Source organism: Pyxicephalus adspersus, chromosome 3, assembly GCF_032062135.1.
Source record: "Pyxicephalus adspersus chromosome 3, UCB_Pads_2.0, whole genome shotgun sequence".
NCBI lineage: Eukaryota > Metazoa > Chordata > Amphibia > Anura > Pyxicephalidae > Pyxicephalus > Pyxicephalus adspersus.
In genome coordinates, this window is record NC_092860.1 from 156,237,450 (window position 1) to 156,257,104 (window position 19,655).

At 39.4% G+C, this 19,655-nt stretch overlaps 1 protein-coding gene across 1 annotated transcript; it reads left to right on the forward strand.

Annotated features, from left to right (window-relative positions):
* The first annotated feature begins 2,263 nt into the window (after positions 1 to 2,263).
* Positions 2,264 to 15,996, forward strand: LOC140327594 (vomeronasal type-2 receptor 26-like). The gene is made up of 3 exons (XM_072406982.1): positions 2,264 to 2,293; positions 10,619 to 10,742; positions 15,089 to 15,996. Exons 1-3 carry the CDS (start codon positions 2,264 to 2,266, stop codon positions 15,994 to 15,996), a joined length of 1,062 nt encoding a protein of 353 aa, XP_072263083.1.
* Positions 15,997 to 19,655: the final 3,659 nt, after the last annotated feature.

A 19,655-nucleotide genomic window follows, 5' to 3' on the forward strand; every position in this document is an offset into this window, starting at 1 on the left:
CAGGACCTCCTTTCTCCTGCTAGTGACTCATCTAGTGATGGTGACCCCACAATTCTATCTATATAGAGGAATCAGGACCTCCTTTCTCCTGCTAGTGACTCATCTAGTAATACACCACACATTTTTTTCTATTTGAAAGAATTAAGGCTTTCTTCCACCTGCTAGTAATCTCTCTCTCCAAATTTTGCTTGACATTGAAATAAGCACCACCATTTTTTCCCTCTGACCTTCCTTGTCAAACATTTGAGCATATCACACACAAACAGATGAAATAAAGAACTTAGCATTGAGCCTTGATGAAAACCATTCATTGCTTGGTTGGTTTCTGCTCCAAATAAACCCCATTCATATTTACACTGTGATATCTGTCCTGAAGCTAACTGTGCATACCTACAAGGTAAGTCCTAGTTTGCACATTTCTTTAATGAAATCGTTATGTGTATTGCCAATAAGGTTCACCGACGCACTTATATAATACAAATCTCAAACCATAAGCCAGTTGTAAGGTAAATAGCAATGGCCAGCCCTTGGACTTCCCTATCAGCTACAACTTCGGCTTCCTTGTATCTCCTATAACCTGTTTTTATTTGTACTTTTTTATTTACTTCTGAAGTGAAGAATGGTTTTGTTTCTCTGTATATATAGAATTTAAAGGCTGAAGGTAAGGTAGGTGCGTTTACTTTTTTACCTTCATAGTGCTATATATTATTGAGAAGATATATGTCAAGTCGTATTTGTTCATAGGAAATAAAAAAAAACAATTCTCAGTAATCATATCATAATATCTGGAAAAAAATTTACAGAAAGTTTTACAATATAAAACACTTATTTCTTAGATTGATGGCCAGGGCTTTTGTAAATGCTCTAGTTTTCATCTCTGTTATTGAAGATATAAACAAGACTCTAGGAGCTTCAATCAATATCACATTGGGCTATTATCTGTATGATTCTTGGTCTGATCCCAGGAAAGCTATAAGGAGTGTATTGAATATCTTATCTGGACCAGGGAAGACAATTCCTAATTATTTCTGTACAGGACACAACAAGCTGGCCGGTGTTATTGGAGATCAGTATTCTTACTCAACAATCCCAATAGCTCAGATCCTCGGACTGTACAGATACACACAGGTCAGTACAAGCTTCCTCCTATTCTACAACATGCCTGTATAGGAAGAAGCTATAAATTTTTTTTTACTGTAATGTACTTTACTCCTTTACTTTCCTGTCATAGCTTTCCAATGAACCATTTGTTGCTAAGTCTCCAATGCACATCTGATTGCCCTTTGCACTGCCAGCTTGTACATTGTATAGTGAGAGAAGCCACAGCGTGCGGAGGTGAGTAGTAGGTAGATATTCCAACAAGAAATATAAAACAGACCATCAGAATAGTAAGTATGTTGCCTTTTTTATTACAGGGATGATAACAGTGTCACTTCATCTAGAAGATTTTGAAACAGTTGACAATCTTTATAACAGCTAGATTGTAAAAAAAAAGGTCTAAAAGTGCTAATAAGTAATGTCACACTTGTTAAATTCTGATCCTCTAAAATAATAGTTTATAAAAACAGTCTAATGCTGTTATTTATCAGGGCGACATTGCTAGTAATGTGAAAGACCTGGGCCACCCTTGGGCAAAATGATGAGATAAAAGAAAAGGCTGATAGTGCTTAACATTGGGTGTGCTTTGAAATGTATGCTTAGAACAGAGCCACAGGCTTATGCCCAAAGCCGGCACGACAGGCTGGGGGGTGTAGAGTAGTGATTCAGGTGGGATGGAGTCCAGGTAATTTGCCTCCCTAATAACCCATAAGTAACCTATTGGAGGACTAGAGTTAGTAGTGTACAGGGAAGGGTACACAAAACTACCTGATAGATGCTGTAGTAATAAACACAAAACTCAAAAATATCTCTTTAATAAGCACTGCCTGTTGTTTAGGAATCATTTGTACACTGTCAAACTTCTTATGATATGGAAGCATTGGGTCAACATACCTGAACGTGAGTAAAAGAACAAATGAAGGAGGTGACTGGAAACGGGAAGTTGCCTGAACAAGAAGTCTCCTTTGGCTCTGCCCCCAGCTTCCAATATGTGTCTCCTGTTGCTGATTCTCCTGTGTACCAACCCTGGCTTCACCTTTGACTATTATCGATTACTCCTGTTTGCCACCTGCCCTGACCACTGGCTTGTCTTACCAGGCTCCTGCCACGTTCCTGCACCACGCTTTATCCCTGTCTGCCAGAAGTCACTAGCTCCTGCGTGGACATGGACCTCAACCTGGCAACAGCCCGCAAGGTAACATTCTCATCTCTAGAGGCTTTGGAGAAGACTGGGCTGTTGCTTAGATTTTGCGCCCCATGCACGTTTCAACCAATTGGGTTCGTGACTAGAATTGGTGTTCGAATTCGGGTGGTCCTTATATGCGACCAGAATATGACTGTTCGAATTCGGATAGATCCAAGTCCAAAAAAACGGGATTCGACAGCAAGAAAATTTTAAAAAATATAATATTATATATTTTTTTTAATATTTTTTTTTACAGGTTATCCTACAATGACATGATATCTCTTACTCTGTAACACACTTTCCAGAACAGTAATATTCTCATACATTTGTTCCATTTTTCTTTTATCCACTGCGAGAAAAATGTAATATTACTGTGAGTTTTACAGAGTAAGAGATACTTGCCAGCTGCAATCATTGAGAAGAATGTGCGATCCCCGGGGCACTACAGGATAATTAACCCGTAGTACCCCGGGGATCATAGTGGAACTGCAGAGTTCGTCTGCAGTTCAGTTCCCACGGTCACATGACCATGGGAACTTTGCGGTCACAGCTGTGACTGCAGGTGATCCCCGGGCACTAGGGGTTGAATGGGGACGTTTCCCCATTCATCATATCTAGTGCCTTGTGTTCTTGGATAGAGAAACGTTATCCAAGAAGACATACAAATAGTAATGGGCTGCAAGAACAATCTGATTGCTCTTGCAGCCCTTAATAGTCCCTAAAAATAACCAGAATTCTCCCACCGTTGACTTCAATGGTGTTCGAATTCAGCATTCGATCACCCGAACAATATCTCACTATTCGATTGAATAGCTGTTGAATTGAATAGTGAAGTATTCAAACAACATTATTGGTGACACACAGGGTCCAATACCCCTCCCAACCATTACAGGCTGGCTCTCGGGAGGTTCAGTAGGCATCTCTCTCTGATCAGAGCCACTAAGGGTCAGAGTGCTTTGCGGCATTGCAAGGTAACTGAGAAGTTAGTACACTACATCTCTAGGTGGATCAGTGTCGCACCCTTGGGGGTCTCAAGGTTCTGTGTTTTCCATAAAATCTAATGGGAGATTCTGTCAAACATTCAGATTGTTGAACACAGTTTTTAGCGCTACAGAATGTTGATTAGCCTCAGCCAATTCTGGGAGGCCCCTTACACAGATATTCCTCCATGGACCTCTATCATCTAGGTCTTCCATAAACATGTGCATCACTATTTGGGTAGAGTGTTGCACAGTGATGTGCCCTAGTGTAGGTAAATCCGTGTTATGCTTAGAGGCTTCTTGTTCTGCAATAGTCTGGCAGCCTCTGAGCGAATGTCTTCCTTCAGTTCTGTAACTGTGGCCAAAAGAGCATTTTTAATATAAGAAGTGCAAGTTTGTAAGTTAGTGCAATGTGAAAGTTGGCTCATATAGGTGAGTTTGTGGTCTGCCAAAAAATGTTTTGACCTTGAAGTATTTCACAGTCAGAGTCCACTGGTGAAGTAACAGCAGGCAACACTATTTACACACATGCAGCCAGTAAAGGAAATTACATCAAAGTATTGAGGATTGAAATATTTGGTATTTATTTACTTGGCACATTCTCGGCCTTAAAAAAAACTAGTAACATTTATGATTTATATGACAACATATATTTATATAAATAAGAATAAAATAATATATTTCTCCCGTCTCCCTAGATCAGTTATGGATCCACAGACTACACATTGACTGACAGACGGCTTTATCCTCATGTGTTCAGAACCATTCAGAATGATCACGTCCATTATTTAGCCATTGCAAAACTGGTGAAACATTTTGGCTGGACGTGGGTTGGAATACTTTTATCAGATAATGATGCTGGAGAGAACGAGGCACAAATTCTAAAGAAATATCTGAGTGCTCAGGGGATTTGTGTGGCTTTTGAATTTAGATTTTTGAGGTCTGCAACATATAAACAGTGGCATAGACATTTTAGAAATAAACATTGCAATGTTGTAATACTTTGTGGGTCCTTCTCAAATGTTGTGTATACTTATCTAAAACTTTATGATAATTTTAACCCAAATGCTGTGATTATTTTCCCACCCACTTGGATTTCTGGTGATTTCTTTCCAAATAGGTTATTTCCTCATTTTAACACGGGTTTGGCTTTAGATCTTCTAGAAATACAATTTCAGAGTGCTCAGCATTTACTGGATATTACTTTATTATCAAGACCTCCAATAAACAGGCTGCTGCATGATGAACTGATCATTACATTGTACAATGTTTTATCAAATAACAATGGAAATCATTTTCTTTTAAAAAATGCTACTTATATCAGTAATAATGTCTCAATAGAGGATGCTATACCTTATGTAAAGGGTTTTCAATCTCTGGGATACCCTGTACAGATGTATGTTGCAGTGCAAGCTTTGGCCCAAACTGCATTTATAGCATGCGAATTAAAGGCTGGATTTAGCAATATCAGATTTGATCAGGTAACTTTTCACTTAAAATTTAGGTTAGGTAACCCTACTTTTTAAATTACCAAGGTTGAGGATACCCCATATATTAAGAAGAGAGAAGGACCTATTTTATTAGGAGCCTTCTTTCCTCTGTTCTCTTTTTAGTTTTACATTCTATCTTTCTCCCTACAATGAGTTGTGTGTAAGCAAAGGTTTTGATAAAAATCCCTCAAATGCCACAGAACTAATAATGTATTAGCAGGTTACTTGCAATGAGATTTGTGTATACTATCCACAATTCATGTTTTTCTCAAAATACATGGTGAGAAATCTGCCAAAACTATTTTTGACACAGTATAAGGGTTGACATTTCTAGAAATCCATCTTGTATTTAGAAAGCCATTAGGAGATTAAAGTAGTAATACAAAAAAGATCACCAAAAGTGAACCTTAACTCAAGAAAGATAAAACCATATAGAAAGAAAGAGTTACGTTCCATGCCACACATAGTGGCAGATGCCGTTTTCTGTATAAACACAAAATTTTTTAAAGCTCATATAAAATCTGATGTCCTAGTGAATGTAGGCCTATTCTATTAGCAGATCCTATTAGGAGATTGATTAATGTGTAACCATGGGCAGTTCACAGATTGGGAGCAATATTCAGCCAACTAGTTTGCCATTTTGGAGCTCCATCAAGCTAGAAAGCATCATAAATACTGGATATTTGCCTCTCTTTTTAAGGTATCTTTGTTCCAACAAAATTGATTGACATGGCATCTAGAGTTTTTCCTCAATAGCCCCTTTGCTTTCTTGGAAGTGGAAGTGATGGATTAGGTCTCTCAGAGCACAAAATACTGGAGGAAGTGGTTTGTAAGGCCAAGATTGTTTTTAATATGCCTTGGAGAGTATGCTTCTGGTATCCTGGCCTGGCTGATTTGGATGTAGGTGGAGGTTGTTCTGTCTCTCCCAGCTTTCCATATCGTTAATGTCCCTAATGTTTTCAGAGATAGAATGATGTTGTAGTGCTGACTCATGTTGATCTTTTTCGAGGTCTCCTATGGTTTGTCCCTGAGCATCAAACTGAGACTTACATCCCCTACGTTAGTCTAGGTCTCAGAAAGAAGCCATTGTCGAATTAAAGCTTATCTAAACTCAGACTTTTCGCTTTACATAAAAGGGTAGACAACCCTTAGGTTTTTTTGTGTTTATTTTAAGTGCAACATCCTTTTTTTAAATAAAAAGGATGCAGCCCCCTTAATTCTCAATCGCCTAGGCAATCAAAAAAGAATGGGAGCACAGAGCCTCCCGGGATACCTATGTCACTCATCCTGGGAGGCTCTTGGCTGCTCCTTCTGCGTATGCCTGAGTATCTTAGGCATGTGCAGAAGAAGCCCTTTCATCAAGAGGGACAGAATGTGCAGTGAGAATGGCTAGTTTTTTTCCCATCGCCAAATGCAGGTGTGAGATCAGGTGACGTAGGAAGAATAAACAGTAAGAAAAGAGGAAAAGATGGCGGCTCCTTCTGTGCTGCCCTAAAGATGGATACTGGGACGACGTGGGACCCGATGGGAGAAACCTCCCAATAGATAGACTGCTCTGTGGGATTGAAGGTAAGTGTGTGTGTGTTTTTGTTTTGTTTTGACCAGCTTGGACTATGAATCAGAAAGCTGGGAATTCATCAGGGAGCTATGTCAAATCTAGGTGCATTACACCAGGTCCTGGTGAGGCCACCGAAGGATATACCTTACTTTGCATGCTTCCAGTAGTCTCACTGTCTACTGTTAGGAACAATTTAATGGACCTGGCAGCCACAGTCTTGGGTCCCTCAGACCTCCCAGACTTCTCCCCAGAGTTTTGTTACCCATTCCCAGAAAAGGTTAAATGAAACGTCGAAATAATGATTGAATACTGTAAAATAAAAAAACTTTATTATTCTTTTTTTTTTTATTAAAATTAATGCTTTGCAACTACTTATATTATACTACATGTTTGGTCGTAGTTTTAGATACTTTTTTACAATTTACAATACTGTAGAAAGGTTTTGGGAAGTTGTGATAAAATGTGGTAAAGTAAGAATGCTTTCAGAGATAAAAATTCTAATTGTTTGTAGTTAGGCCTCTAATGTGCAAGGAAAGGAGCATAGGAGAAGGCCGACATGACTGGGCAGACAGGAGCAGACAGCATAGGGTTACGTTTTTGGTCGGAAGTGAGTAAAAGTTAGAAGGGGGGAGTAAGGAGGAGGAGGTATAGGAGGGGCAGGAGGAGTTAAAAGGTCAGGAAGAGGAAGTAAGGGTCTTTTAGGAGAGAGACAGCGTACAGGCAAAGATTTTTTCCCACCCTCCTTTCCTTGTTGTTGTTAGTTCAGTTATTGGATGGCAGTGTGGGGGTTTTTGGTTGGTCATAAGTGTGGGTGGTTAAGGTCCTCGAGGGGAGTGTGCTGGTTGTTAATAAATATGGTTTTAGCGACCCATCTATGATATGTTGTCTGGTTTGGTTAATGGTTTGGTGTAAATTGTTTTTAGGGGTCTGCACAGGGAAGAAAAGTATATATTCGTTCCCGAGCTGGGAGTATAAAAAAGTTTAATGTGGTGGCCTTCGAGACCCACATTTACCACGGTCGGCGTTGATACTTCCGTCGCCACAGTAAATAGGGAAATCTCTCTCCTGCAGGATGCATACGGAGGAGAGGGATTTCACATCAGGGGGCGTTCCCTGGTGGTGGGCAGAGCCATCAGTATGGGTCCAGCCTAGTGTGCTCCCTCCCACCCCATAAATGGCCTAGTGGCCATAAAACTTTGGCGACCCCTGCTCTAAAATGTAAACAGGACCAAACAACTTAGCTATGTGAAAAACATACAAACTTGGGTGCAGAAAAATGCCAGCAGGTGTTCTGGACTGATGAACCTAAATCTGAAATATTTGACTGTATCAGAAGGCAATTCAGACTGAAGAATGGTACAATAATGAGTGTTTGCAAGCAACAGTAAAGCATAGCGGAGGTTCTTTGAAAGTTTGTGGCTACATGTCTGGAAAAGGAGTAATTATTAGGATTATTGGTGATATCAATGCTGAAAAATACAAGAAGATACTTATCCATCATACAGTACCATCAGGGATCCCTGATCTGCAACAGGACAGCAACCCCAAGCATATAGCCAAAGTCATTAAGAACTTTCTTCTGAAGAACAAGGAGTCCTGTAAGTGATAGTAAGGCCCTGATCTCAAAGCTGTAATACATTTCTATTCTGTTTATTCACATTGAATTGCTTCTATTCGTAAACTTCTATTTGTGAAAACAAGAAATTAGTTGTCTGCTATCTGCTTCCTAATTCCCTTTAAGCTGTGCAGCCTGAGATTTACCAACTCAGCATCCCAAATACAAACTCTGAGGCTGTGCACAGCTGAGGCGGATTTTAGGAGCAGATTAGCCCCTGGCTCCATTCTGTGCTGCCATGGACTAATATTACTTTATAGGCTTTTTTCTCCCAGTCACCAGTTGTATGTGATAATATTAAGCTGGGCAGACCTGCTGCTGGTGTGTTATGTCATTTGAATTACTGCTGCTAACTTTGCCTGTGTTTGAACAATGTGTACATGGACTGGACTGATTTTTGCCTGCGACCCTGACCCTGCTTTGTCTTTACCCCTGGATACCTCATCTGGTGGACAGATTACCCTGCAGGAATCCTGGTATTGCAATATCTGTGGGTTCCTGGTCCTCTGTCAGTCCTTTCCCGGACACCATGCCTTGCACACAGAAGTCCTTGTGCAACCGTGTGCTGGGACGGCATAACAAATCTCCTAAGGATGAGCAGGGGCTTGCCATAATCAAAAATGTGGTGTTAGAATGAGGTACTGACATCTAGTCAGCAATATGAGGATTAACAATTTTCATTTTGACTTTCAGCTGTATAAATATGTAAAACTAATCAAAAACCCAATAAAGATTTACAATAATAAAACTTTATTTGATAAAAATGGGGAATTTCTTATCCCATTCAAAATAGTAAATTTGATAAATCCTGGAAAATTTACATCACTTAGTATTAATGTTGGACAATATCTTCCATTGAAACCAGACAATCAGCAATTCTACTTTAACTATAGTGCTATAAGATGGAACAGATACCACAATAAGGTGAGGAGGAAACATTGTACATGTTAGCCTTGGTGGTAGAATGTTCAAAATGCTGAATGGATTAATTTTTGTATTTTACAAATATGCATATCTACATGAAATAAAGATGACACTGATGAAAGACTAAGATATTGGAGTTTATTACCCTACAGCCCGGTGTTTCTCAACAAATGATCCTCCAGAGGATGCTAGGAGTTCTTGAGCCATGAGAAATTGGTGTCTCTAAGACCAGTTTAACTGACACCAATAAGCTTTTTGGCTTTCCTGAGCCACCCATGGCCTTAGGCTCCAACTTCGCCCAGATTCAGAAGCACATTCCCTTTTCCTATAACTAACCAAATACTTCAGAGTCATCTCCAATTCTTGTTTGGCCCACCCATTCCATCCAGTACACTTTTCCACAATTCCATCCATATCGAGACCTGCCTCCAGACCTTACTATAAATATTGCAGGAGACAGAAACATGTAATTCCAAATTAGGAGAATATCCAGATAGAATCATTCCAGATAGAACCACATAGACAAAACTGATCTAGAGGTAAGCAAAAAAACCCTTATTAACCCTGGTTCAATTTGCTTTAAAAGGGGGGAAAATTCCTTCCTGATTCCATGAGGCAATTAATGTTCCTTGGATCAACAGTCTCTGCTGTCTTACTTAAAAACATTATTATTATTATTATTATTATTATTATTATTATTATTAAACAGGATTTATATAGCGCCAACATATTATGCAGCACTGTACATAAAATAGGGATTGCAAATGACAGACTAATACAGACAGTGATACAGGAGGAGAGGACCCTGCCCCGAAGAGCTTACAATCTAGTAGATGGGGGAATTTCACACACAATGGGATGGGAAATTTGTAGTGGTGGGAAGTAGTGATGGTTTCAGAAAACAGAAGAAGACGGGTAGGCAAGTTTGAAAAAATGGGTTTTGAGCGCTCTTTTAAATGAGCAGAAAGTAGGAGCAAGCCGAATAGGACGAGGAGACCATTCCAGAGACTGGGGGCAACTCTAGAGATGTCTTGTATCCGTGCGTGTGATGAGGTTATGAGTGAGGAAGTCAGTAGTAGGTCATTGGAGGAGCGGAGAGAGCGGCAGGGGGAGTATTCTTCTATCAGGGCAGAAATGTAAGTGGGACAATAACTGTGGAGGGATTTGAAGGCAAAGCACAGGAGCTTGAATTTGATTCTAAGGTGAAATGGAAGCCAATGGAGAGGACTACAAAGAGATGTAGCGGAAGAGGAGCGGAGGGAAGGATGAATGAGTCTGGCTGCAGCATTCATAATAGATTGTAGAGGAGAGAGTCGGGTTAGTGGAATACCAGAGAGAAGGAGATTACAGTAGTCCAGACGAGAGATGATAAGATTTTTCCCCACATTATATCACTTGTTATCTCAGTCTAGATTTAGCTTATATATTGTGGTGGAGCATACCTAATAATGCTTTGTAAATGTCTCCTCAGTGTTATACCTCAAAGACAACGGTAGCCTAGACCTTAAAATTCAGCTTCATCTTTACCTTCTCCCATGAGTCATGAGAATTGTAGTTTTAGTCCGCAACAGTAAGTGTATTGAATGTTACACATGGTAGATCCTCCCTCAGTCTTGAAGACAGTTGCTGTTAATATTATTACCAATATATATACCATTATTACATCTATTATTACCAACCAAATAACAGTTTGTTTTTGTTTATTACTTGGTATTTCCTGAAACAATATTGTCATGCATTCAAACAATATATGTTATTACGTTTTAGAAACCCAGATCTCAGTGTTCAGACAATTGTCATCCAGGAACCAGAAAAAAGCCCGGATTGTCTATTCAGCTTTGCTGCTATGAGTGTGTCCCGTGTTCAGAGGGGGAGATATCCAATATTACAGGTATATTGAATATATAAGTATATATCATATATATTATGTAAATATTCACTCACTGGACAATTCGCTGATTAAGTGACTTAACATGTGACTAACCAAGTTAATACGTTTTTACAGAAAATGGTCTGAAAAAAATATCCAATGACCAGAAGTTTTTAGGCAAAAAAATCGTGCTGAGGCCAGAGGTTAGTGGAGATGCCAGCTGATAAAAAAACAAACAGAACTAAAGTAAAAATAAAGAAAATGACACCCTTAGTTGCACAGATCCATCTATCTTCCTGAAGCTGCCTTCCATACAATCGTCATCATCATCGTCACGGTTTCTTGCATACATTCAATTTATACCGGGTAGATTGCAAAAAATGATTCAAAATCAGTGAATGAGTAATGTATAAACTTGTACCACTGGTCAAAAAATGTACTAACATGTTTGTCATCATTCCGTTCAGCATCTAGAGCATCTCTATAGAACACGTTCAGCATTTCTTTAATTACCTCCAGCTTAGGGTGTAGGGGGTCAGCCTAACCCACAAGAGTCTCTGCCAATACCTTAATCAATGGCAAAAACTGTAGCCGATGAACTCATGTAGCTGACAAAGCTTCATACTTAAGTAAAGTCAAGTGTGGCAGCAGACGGTGACCCCTCAAGAATTCTTAAAACTTTATATGTCCTATGTAGCTACTTAAATTGCGTCTCTCTCCACACTTCATTTACCATTACTTTGCATAATTCTTGGTAACCCCTAGTCACAATAGAAACCACATCCTCCAAATGCAGCTCCTCTCCCCACCTGCTTATATTGGATGACAGCAGAGATATGTTAAAATATTCCCGGATCAATCTGTGGATTTCCGATATGAAAAGGAAGGTGAGGAACAAGAAATTGCCAAATCCATTGTAGCCCAATGCTCCCGGTATATCCTTCACTAATGATTTATTTTGATTAATCTGTACTTGTAAATAGTACAAAGGGTGGTTCAGAATCACCGTGGACATGAGTTTGGCCCATAATTCTCTAAAGGTCACCATCCATCCCTATTATTGGTTATACAGATCTCCTGCTACAGTTACCATTTTACGTTTCCATTTCCAAAAATTATGAGTATCCCCTTGTGGGAACATAGGGTTTCCGCAAATGGCTAAATGCCTGGATAGACTGAATGAAAGATTCATCCTTCTCTTCACGTCCCACCAAGCAAGTTTGGTACCCTTAACCAGAATATTGTCCTTTAGCTTTGTGGGAAGCAATGAAAAGGTACAATGTAGTAGGGCTCTAAGATCCCAGGGGAACACCATTGCACTTTCGAATGCATAATTCGAAAAATGGGAAGTCCTCTTCAGCCAATCCACAATATGTCTAATTAAACGCGCTAGTAAATAGATTATTAAGTCAATTTTGAGAAGCGTGTGTTGAGATGTAACATACCCTTGCAGCATTGCATCATAAGTATGGTCTATAGCAGGTAGAGGAGCTTGGAGATCATTTTAAGCAAATTAATTCTGCCAAATAATGATATTGGTAAATTATGCCACATCTCCAGTTCCCGCTGTATCTTGGCTAACAAAGATGCATAGTTTAATCCATAAATCGAGGATGGTTGTTTACCAATATGAATACCTGGGTATGTGATATGTTCCCTTGTGGTTAAAAAGGGCGAACTCGTATCCATCAGTCAGGTCAGGGGAAGAATTTCACTCTTGTCTATATTATTCTTTGGACCTGAGCGAAGTTCAAATTGAGTGAAAACATAATGTATCAATGATAAGTCTGCAGTAGGATCGGGCGTAAAGAGAAGAATGTCATTTGCCAATGCCAAAAATATCATCAATGCCAAAATTGCTGTTTTGATTTCGCTATTATGAATCTTAAGCCCATGTAACTCTGGTGAGCATTCAAAAAAGTACACCAGAGGTTCCACCACAATATTAAACAAAAGTGGGGAGAGAGAGCAACCTTGTCTAGGGCCCCCTCCAACCTTAGGGCTCGGACAAAAAATCCTGGCGTGTGGACCCTTGCACAATGTGACCTGTACATAGTCGAAAGCAGAGCCATGTAGGGGGCCTAGAAACCCAATTTCTCAAGCACGGAGAAAAGTAAGATGACATATATGCTGTCAAATGCCTTTTTCAGGGTCAATACTAACAATGGCAATATCTTCTGTCGAGTGTTCGCAAAATCCAGGGCAGGTAAAACTTTACAGATATTGCTTACTCCTGATCGGCCCCACACAGAGCCCACCTGGAGGTAGGAAATCAGTTGAGGCAACAAAGAAGCCAGTCTGATGGAAAGATGTTTGGACAGAATCTTTGAATCGATGAGAGAAATGGGTGGTATGAGTCGGGGCATCTAGGATTCCTGTTCTTTTTGGGAATTACAATTACTAGTATTCAGCCACAAAACCATCAGCCCCTTCTGACTTGCCGTTGGCCAAAAACTCCAGATTCTCTTACGTTAACACAGGAAAAGGAATGGAGCCAAAAATGGAGGCGTTTGATATATAGTTTTCCCAGTTTTTTTGGAATATAGCTTAAGATAATAATCTGCTAACTGCCTATATTGCTCAAGTCTATCAAGCCCCATGTCAAATTATCTTTTGGCCGCCATCCAAGTTTCTCTAGCGGTTGGGGACGGGGATGCTGTTGCGCCTGGCGTAATTTATGTAGTGCATGCTACTATTGTACATCTGTTTGTTTTTTTCTTTTTCCAATATATGACATAATACAGCCCCTCATTTAGGCCTTCCCAGTCTCCCAGAACAATTGAGGACCTTTTCTATGCTCCTCATTCATATCCACATAGGTGTGCCAGGCAGAATGTAATTTTGCCTGAAAGGCATCATCTTTACACAGAAAAAAAGGGAAGTGCCAGAATATGGTATCACCTTTAGGTATCATGCTGGACAAGGACACCTGAATAGGGAATTCAATAGTGACCCTACAAAGCCTTCCCTCCCTATGACATTGGGAAGATAACACCTTACCACATAGGTTTTTTGTGAAGCAAAATAGGCACATCTGCCTTACGCTCTATTCCCGGAGTTCCCAGAACCACCCCAGGATCTTTAGTAAGGGGACCCAATCTATGAGCCCATTAAACTCTGCATAGGTGATCCAGACCTAGCAGCTCCAGCAAACTGCGGTAACATACCTGGCTTGATAGACTCTGGTAGTCCCACAATCCTCAGGTTGTTATGCAGAGATCTGTTTTCCAGATCGTACACTTTATAAGTTAGTAAGCACGCATCTGATTTTCAATGGAGGCTTTCTGGGTACGAGCCTGAAGCAGGTCATCCTAATTGGAAGAGATTCTGGCCTCAGCAGTGAATATCTTGTTAGCCTGGCTTTTTAAATCTTGCTGCAAGGATTTTATCCCTTTGCCCAATGCTGTATCAATAGCCTCTTGTATAGAAGGCTTAAGAAGAACAGCAACTGCTTCTGCTATTTTAGCATGTTCTGATAGGTAATAGTGAGGCTCACCTTTGTTATCTTCAGAGACACATGAGTGCTCTGAGGGCGGTTCATCCGCCATCTTGCATTACTGCCCGTTACTTTTCTCTTTCTGCTTCCCCATGGCTGGAGAGCTGCATGCAGCCATTTTGGCTATAAATCTATCCATGCAGCAAGTTACAGGGAGTCACAGCAGGAGGTAGAGTATGGTATTCAGTGCAGAATAAGGAAAGCAGTACCTCCGAGTGAGCGGGAGCCACTCCAATCAAGATGACCCGGAACCAAACGTCAGGGGTTTCGTATAAAAAGATTTGGGAATCTGGTGGGCAGCAGAAAAGGTAAGTATTGTCACTCTTTCAGGTAACGCTGTCAATTACACTATTTGTATTGGTTACTTTTTGAGTTTTACCTAATCAACAGTGATGATCTATTTTGTATATTTAGATCATACATGTTTTGTTAAAAAATAAGGAAAGGTTCAAAGTAAGTTCATAAAATGTCCTTACACCCCTTCCCCATCTTTTTGCACTCCTTCCATAAATTCACTCAGTTTTTATCTTTACAAGAAGGCGGATGAAAAGCTGACTGGGGGTTGTGATACAACAGCGCTATTTCCTTCTGTCATCATGTTCCCTGTTAGAAAATATTCACTTGGCAAAACCTGATTGGCCTCAAATATGATCCATTCCTAACCCAGTCTGGCTGAAGAAGGAATATGAAAAACTAATAACGAGAAAGATTCTGGGTGCATTTAAAGGTTTTATAGTTTTGTATTGTTCTGCAATTACATGTTTTAAAGAAAATTGAACTAATTTATATAGAAAAATAGGCGTTTGCATCTCTGATGGTGTCAGTGATTTCATTATTTGGAATGAAATATACATACATTGTATGTTGGCAGATAGTGAAAACTGCATGAAGTGCACAGAAGACGAATGGCCAAATCAGAAGAAGGATCAGTGTATTGAAAAATCTCTGGAATTTCTCCCCTACACAGATGATATCTCTAAAATATTTATATCACTCTCTGTCTCATTCTGCATTGTGACTCTCTTAGTGATAGGGATTTTTATATTCTATCTGAACACCCCCATTGTCAAAGCTAATAACAGAAACCTGAGTTTTGTTCTCCTTGTCTGCATCTTTTTAAGCTTCCTCTGTGTGTTCCTGTTCCTTGGTCAGCCCCTGGATATAACCTGTATACTGCGTGTCATGACATTTGGAGTCATCTTCTCCATAGCCGTCTCCTCTCTCCTGGCCAAAACAATCATGGTTTACATTGCTTTCAGAGCCACCAAACCTGGCAGCTACTGGAGGAAATGGATTGGAGTCACACTGGCCAATTCCATAGTATCAGTGTGTTCATCTGTTCAGGGTATAATATGTCTTATTTGGATGTCTGTATCTCACCCCTTTCAGGAAATGGACACTCACTCCTATCAGGACAAGATTGTCATTCAGTGTAATGAGGGGTCAGTTATCGGGTTCTACTCCGTGTTGGGTTATATGGGGTTTCTGGCAGCTGTGAGTTTTGTTCTGGCTTTCATGGTGAGGACATTACCGGACAGTTTTAATGAGGCCAAGTACATCACCTTCAGCATGCTGGTGTTCTGCAGTGTGTGGATTGCCATGATCCCAGCCTATCTGAGCACCAAAGGGAAATACATGGTGGCTGTGGAGGTATTCGCCATATTGGCTTCCAGTGCTGGACTTCTAGGATGTATATTTCTCCCAAAATGTTTCATCATTCTATTTAGACCTAAATTGAATACCCTGGCATGTTTGCGTGAAAACAAAATTAGTATTTAGTTACTTTCTAGTATGTTTTAAATATTCATAAAGAAGTGTGTATCTTGTTAGAAATATACATATAATCTCTACAAATGGTACAGATAAGCTTAAACAACAGCGGGCTTTAGAGGCAGAAAGAGTAAACGGTAAAAGACCACCAGTGGAAGCTCAGATACAAAGAGATCATTGCTTGCTTACCCTGTAATCATTATCTAATCTATGACTATTGGTTTTTCAAAGAAATCTGCTCAGAACAGATTCCTACCTGGAATATTTAGATTTTCTGAGATCAGACCGGAATCAAAAATTTTGAGTTCCAATTTGGTTAGTACCGTATTTTTTGCCGTATAAGATGCACTTTTTCTTCCCCAAAACTGGGGGGGGGGGGAAAGTTGGTGCGTCCTATACGACAAATGTGTTATAAAATAATTAAAAAAAGATACTCACCCGATACCAAGGGAATTTGAAAGGCACAGAGTGATCAGAAGGGGAATACCGGATTGAATGGCACATGAGTGATCAGAAGAGGAATAATCTTTCAGAATCTTTTTTTTCTAGATTTTCCTCCTTTAAAATTGGGAGCGTCTTATATTCCGGAGCGTCTTATACGGCGAAAAATACGGTAATTTTAGTTCCAATTTGAGTTTCCCAAGTGGCTGCATCAGTATGCATTTATCTATTATTTTGAATGATCATTTCCATCAGTTGAATGACATGGAGCCTTTATAAAAAAAAAACCTAGGTATAGCAGGACAACACCATTTTGTGATAGTATGTTTAGATAAGTATAGAAAAGAGAAAAGAAAAAAATGCCGAAGTTCAATGAAATTAAATGGAAAATTATAAAAGAGGTATGTAGTATAAAAAATAGTACCGTGTTTCCCTGAAAATAAGACAGGGTCTTATATTATTTTTACCTCTCAAAATCGCAGGGGATGTCCTATTTTTCTCATGTACAAAAAACTATATTTATTCATGTACAAAAATGAAACAGGGGTGGCAATAAAAACAGTGACAGTTACCCGAGACGTAACAACGCAGAAATCGTCGAGCCCTTCAGCAAATCTTTTGATTGCCCCCAAAGAAAAAATTGTGCCCCCACACAATATCATATCCCCATATGTGCCCCCACATATTACGGTATGTAGGAAATGCATTCCCCACATATTATAGTGCCCTCACATACCGTATATAATGCCCCAACACAATACAGAACATGCCCACATATGTGAACACACATACATACTGTACATTACAGCATTTGGTTAAAAAAAAAAGTACTCACCACTACTGATACAGTACTCTGATCCCAGTGCGTTCCGGCTGCTTCCGTCCACTTTTCCTCGTATCCCTCCGCTGCCGGGTACCACGTGACCGTACTCTCTGAAGAAGCTTGCACAAAGAAGCTGTGGTTAGGGCTTATTTTCGGAGTAGGGCATACATCTCCCCCTTGCAGGATTAGCATGCTAGTGTTTATTTTCAGGGTAGGTCTTATTTTTGGGGAAACATGGTAAATAGGTATAACATATTTCCAATACCATATTTTCTCCTACTGTTAATTCAATAAATTAAAGGAAAAAAAACAAACAAAAAGAGATATAAACAGTTTTCCAAGAACAAGAGACTAGCAGGCACTTGTGGAACTTTGATTTTTTCTAAGCCTTCTTGGGTCTGGATGCAGAATTCACCAAACTATGGGAAACAGAAAGAGGAAGGGGACCGGCACCACTACTAAGCAAACTAACACTAGTGGTAGCAGATAGAAAAAGTTCCTGGTATACAAGTTTTTACAATAAATAAGCAGATTGCTCCTAATCGAGCTTCATTCATGTGGATTGGTGGACCTTTTCATGATCTCAGCAGGAACAGCAGGAAGATGAATACAGTGTATGCGATTCATTACCCTGGAGCCAGAGTATGTCTGCTTCCCTCACATCACTCATAACCCCAAAGGTTCTCTATCCTCTCTTCTGTTTTCTTAAACAGTATTGCAGTCTCTCAAAGAATGGAGAAAGTCTCTGTAAATTGCAGGTAGCAAAAACTGATGAGGTAGAAAAGTTGTGTGATGATGTGCAACAGTTATGGAAATGGATAGAAATAGATAGAGACTTTCCCAAATACTTAGAACTGGTTAAAGAAACCACTGTTGTTTATTGTGCACCAAAAGAAAAGTGAAAATTGGCAAATTTTCTTAACAATGGTGATTTCTGATTGATTTTGATGTAACATTGCAGCCTTTTCCTGCCGCTATATCCAGACAGGTTTTCGTATTGTGGCATAAATATGTGTTTTTTCTTTACATAAACCTAAAGGAGAACAGATCTAATAATGTATTCAGACTGTATATATGATCTACAAATTTGAAATTGGATGCATGGCTCCCTCTGGAAGATATTGTCACTGCTTAAAAGACCACCCAAGTTATTAAAGGCATTGAAATTCTGCTTGCCAAATGTTAATCTGTTCTCAAAGATGGAATGGCTGAGCTATATTAAAGTTAACAGACTCTTCAAAGCAAATTTAAGGACTGTTTAATCTTCTTTGTCACCCCTGAATATAGCAGGAGAGAAACTTCAGACCAATGTTTTCATAATATATTCCTACATTCAGTCACTTAGTACATAATTGGTGTGTTCACTATTGTATAAAAAGAACTCATGCAAAAAGATAGCAATTGACTTTGATCACGACAACATTTTGTTTTCTGTTCATATGTTTATACAGTTAGGTCAATAAATATTTGGACAGAGATAACTTTTTTTCTAATTTTGGTTCTGTACATTAACACAACTAATTCTAAATGATCCCCTGAAATGAAGTGATTGTGTAATAAAGGATTTAGTTCCTCACATTTTTCTATACATCACTGCATCACCCACTGAATTAATGCTGAATGTCTGCAGTTCAACTGCATCCGAGTTGTTTCATTTAAAATTAATTATGGTAATGTACAGAACCAAATTAAGAAAAAAAGTTGTCTCTGTCCAAATATTTATGGACCTAACTGTACATATTTTTTATATGCTTATATATATTTATACATTTTTTTGCAAATTTCGTGAGAGCTAAAATCCTTCCTGAAATCCAATGGCCCACCGAGGAACCTGTTATCTATACCCCCGCTAGATACCTCACTTCAAGCAATGACCAAGCTTCTACAACCCTGGTAATATGTGCTTTCCAAACAGGAGAGCCTGCAAGCCTCCAAGTATTTTATTGTTATTGATATTCAGTATTGATATTGTTCAGAATCTTACATTGGCTTTCTGGGTAGCATATTTCATACACGCTGTATATTACAGATATTTGTTACTGATTGGTTCACCCATATGAAGTGTCTTGTAGGTTTAAGTAGACATATGTAATATCTTCCAAAAGTTTCCTTCTTACTCTCATTAGGGAAGCATTTTGATTGTGGTGTTTTCCTACCACTTCTCTTTCCATTGATTTATGGTCTCGTTTTAGGGTAACAGCTGAATTATTCTACTTGTTGAACAAGCTTTAAATAAAAACAATGGATGTTAGATGTGGCAAACACTGGGGCCCTGATTCATCAAGCAAAATCGGATGATCGCTCGCGCATTCGTATTAGCGATCCGGAATCGTACGCCGTCGCGCTTTTCAGCAACTGAAAAAGCGCGCGCACGGAGCCGCGCTTATCCGACAGCTTTTTACTG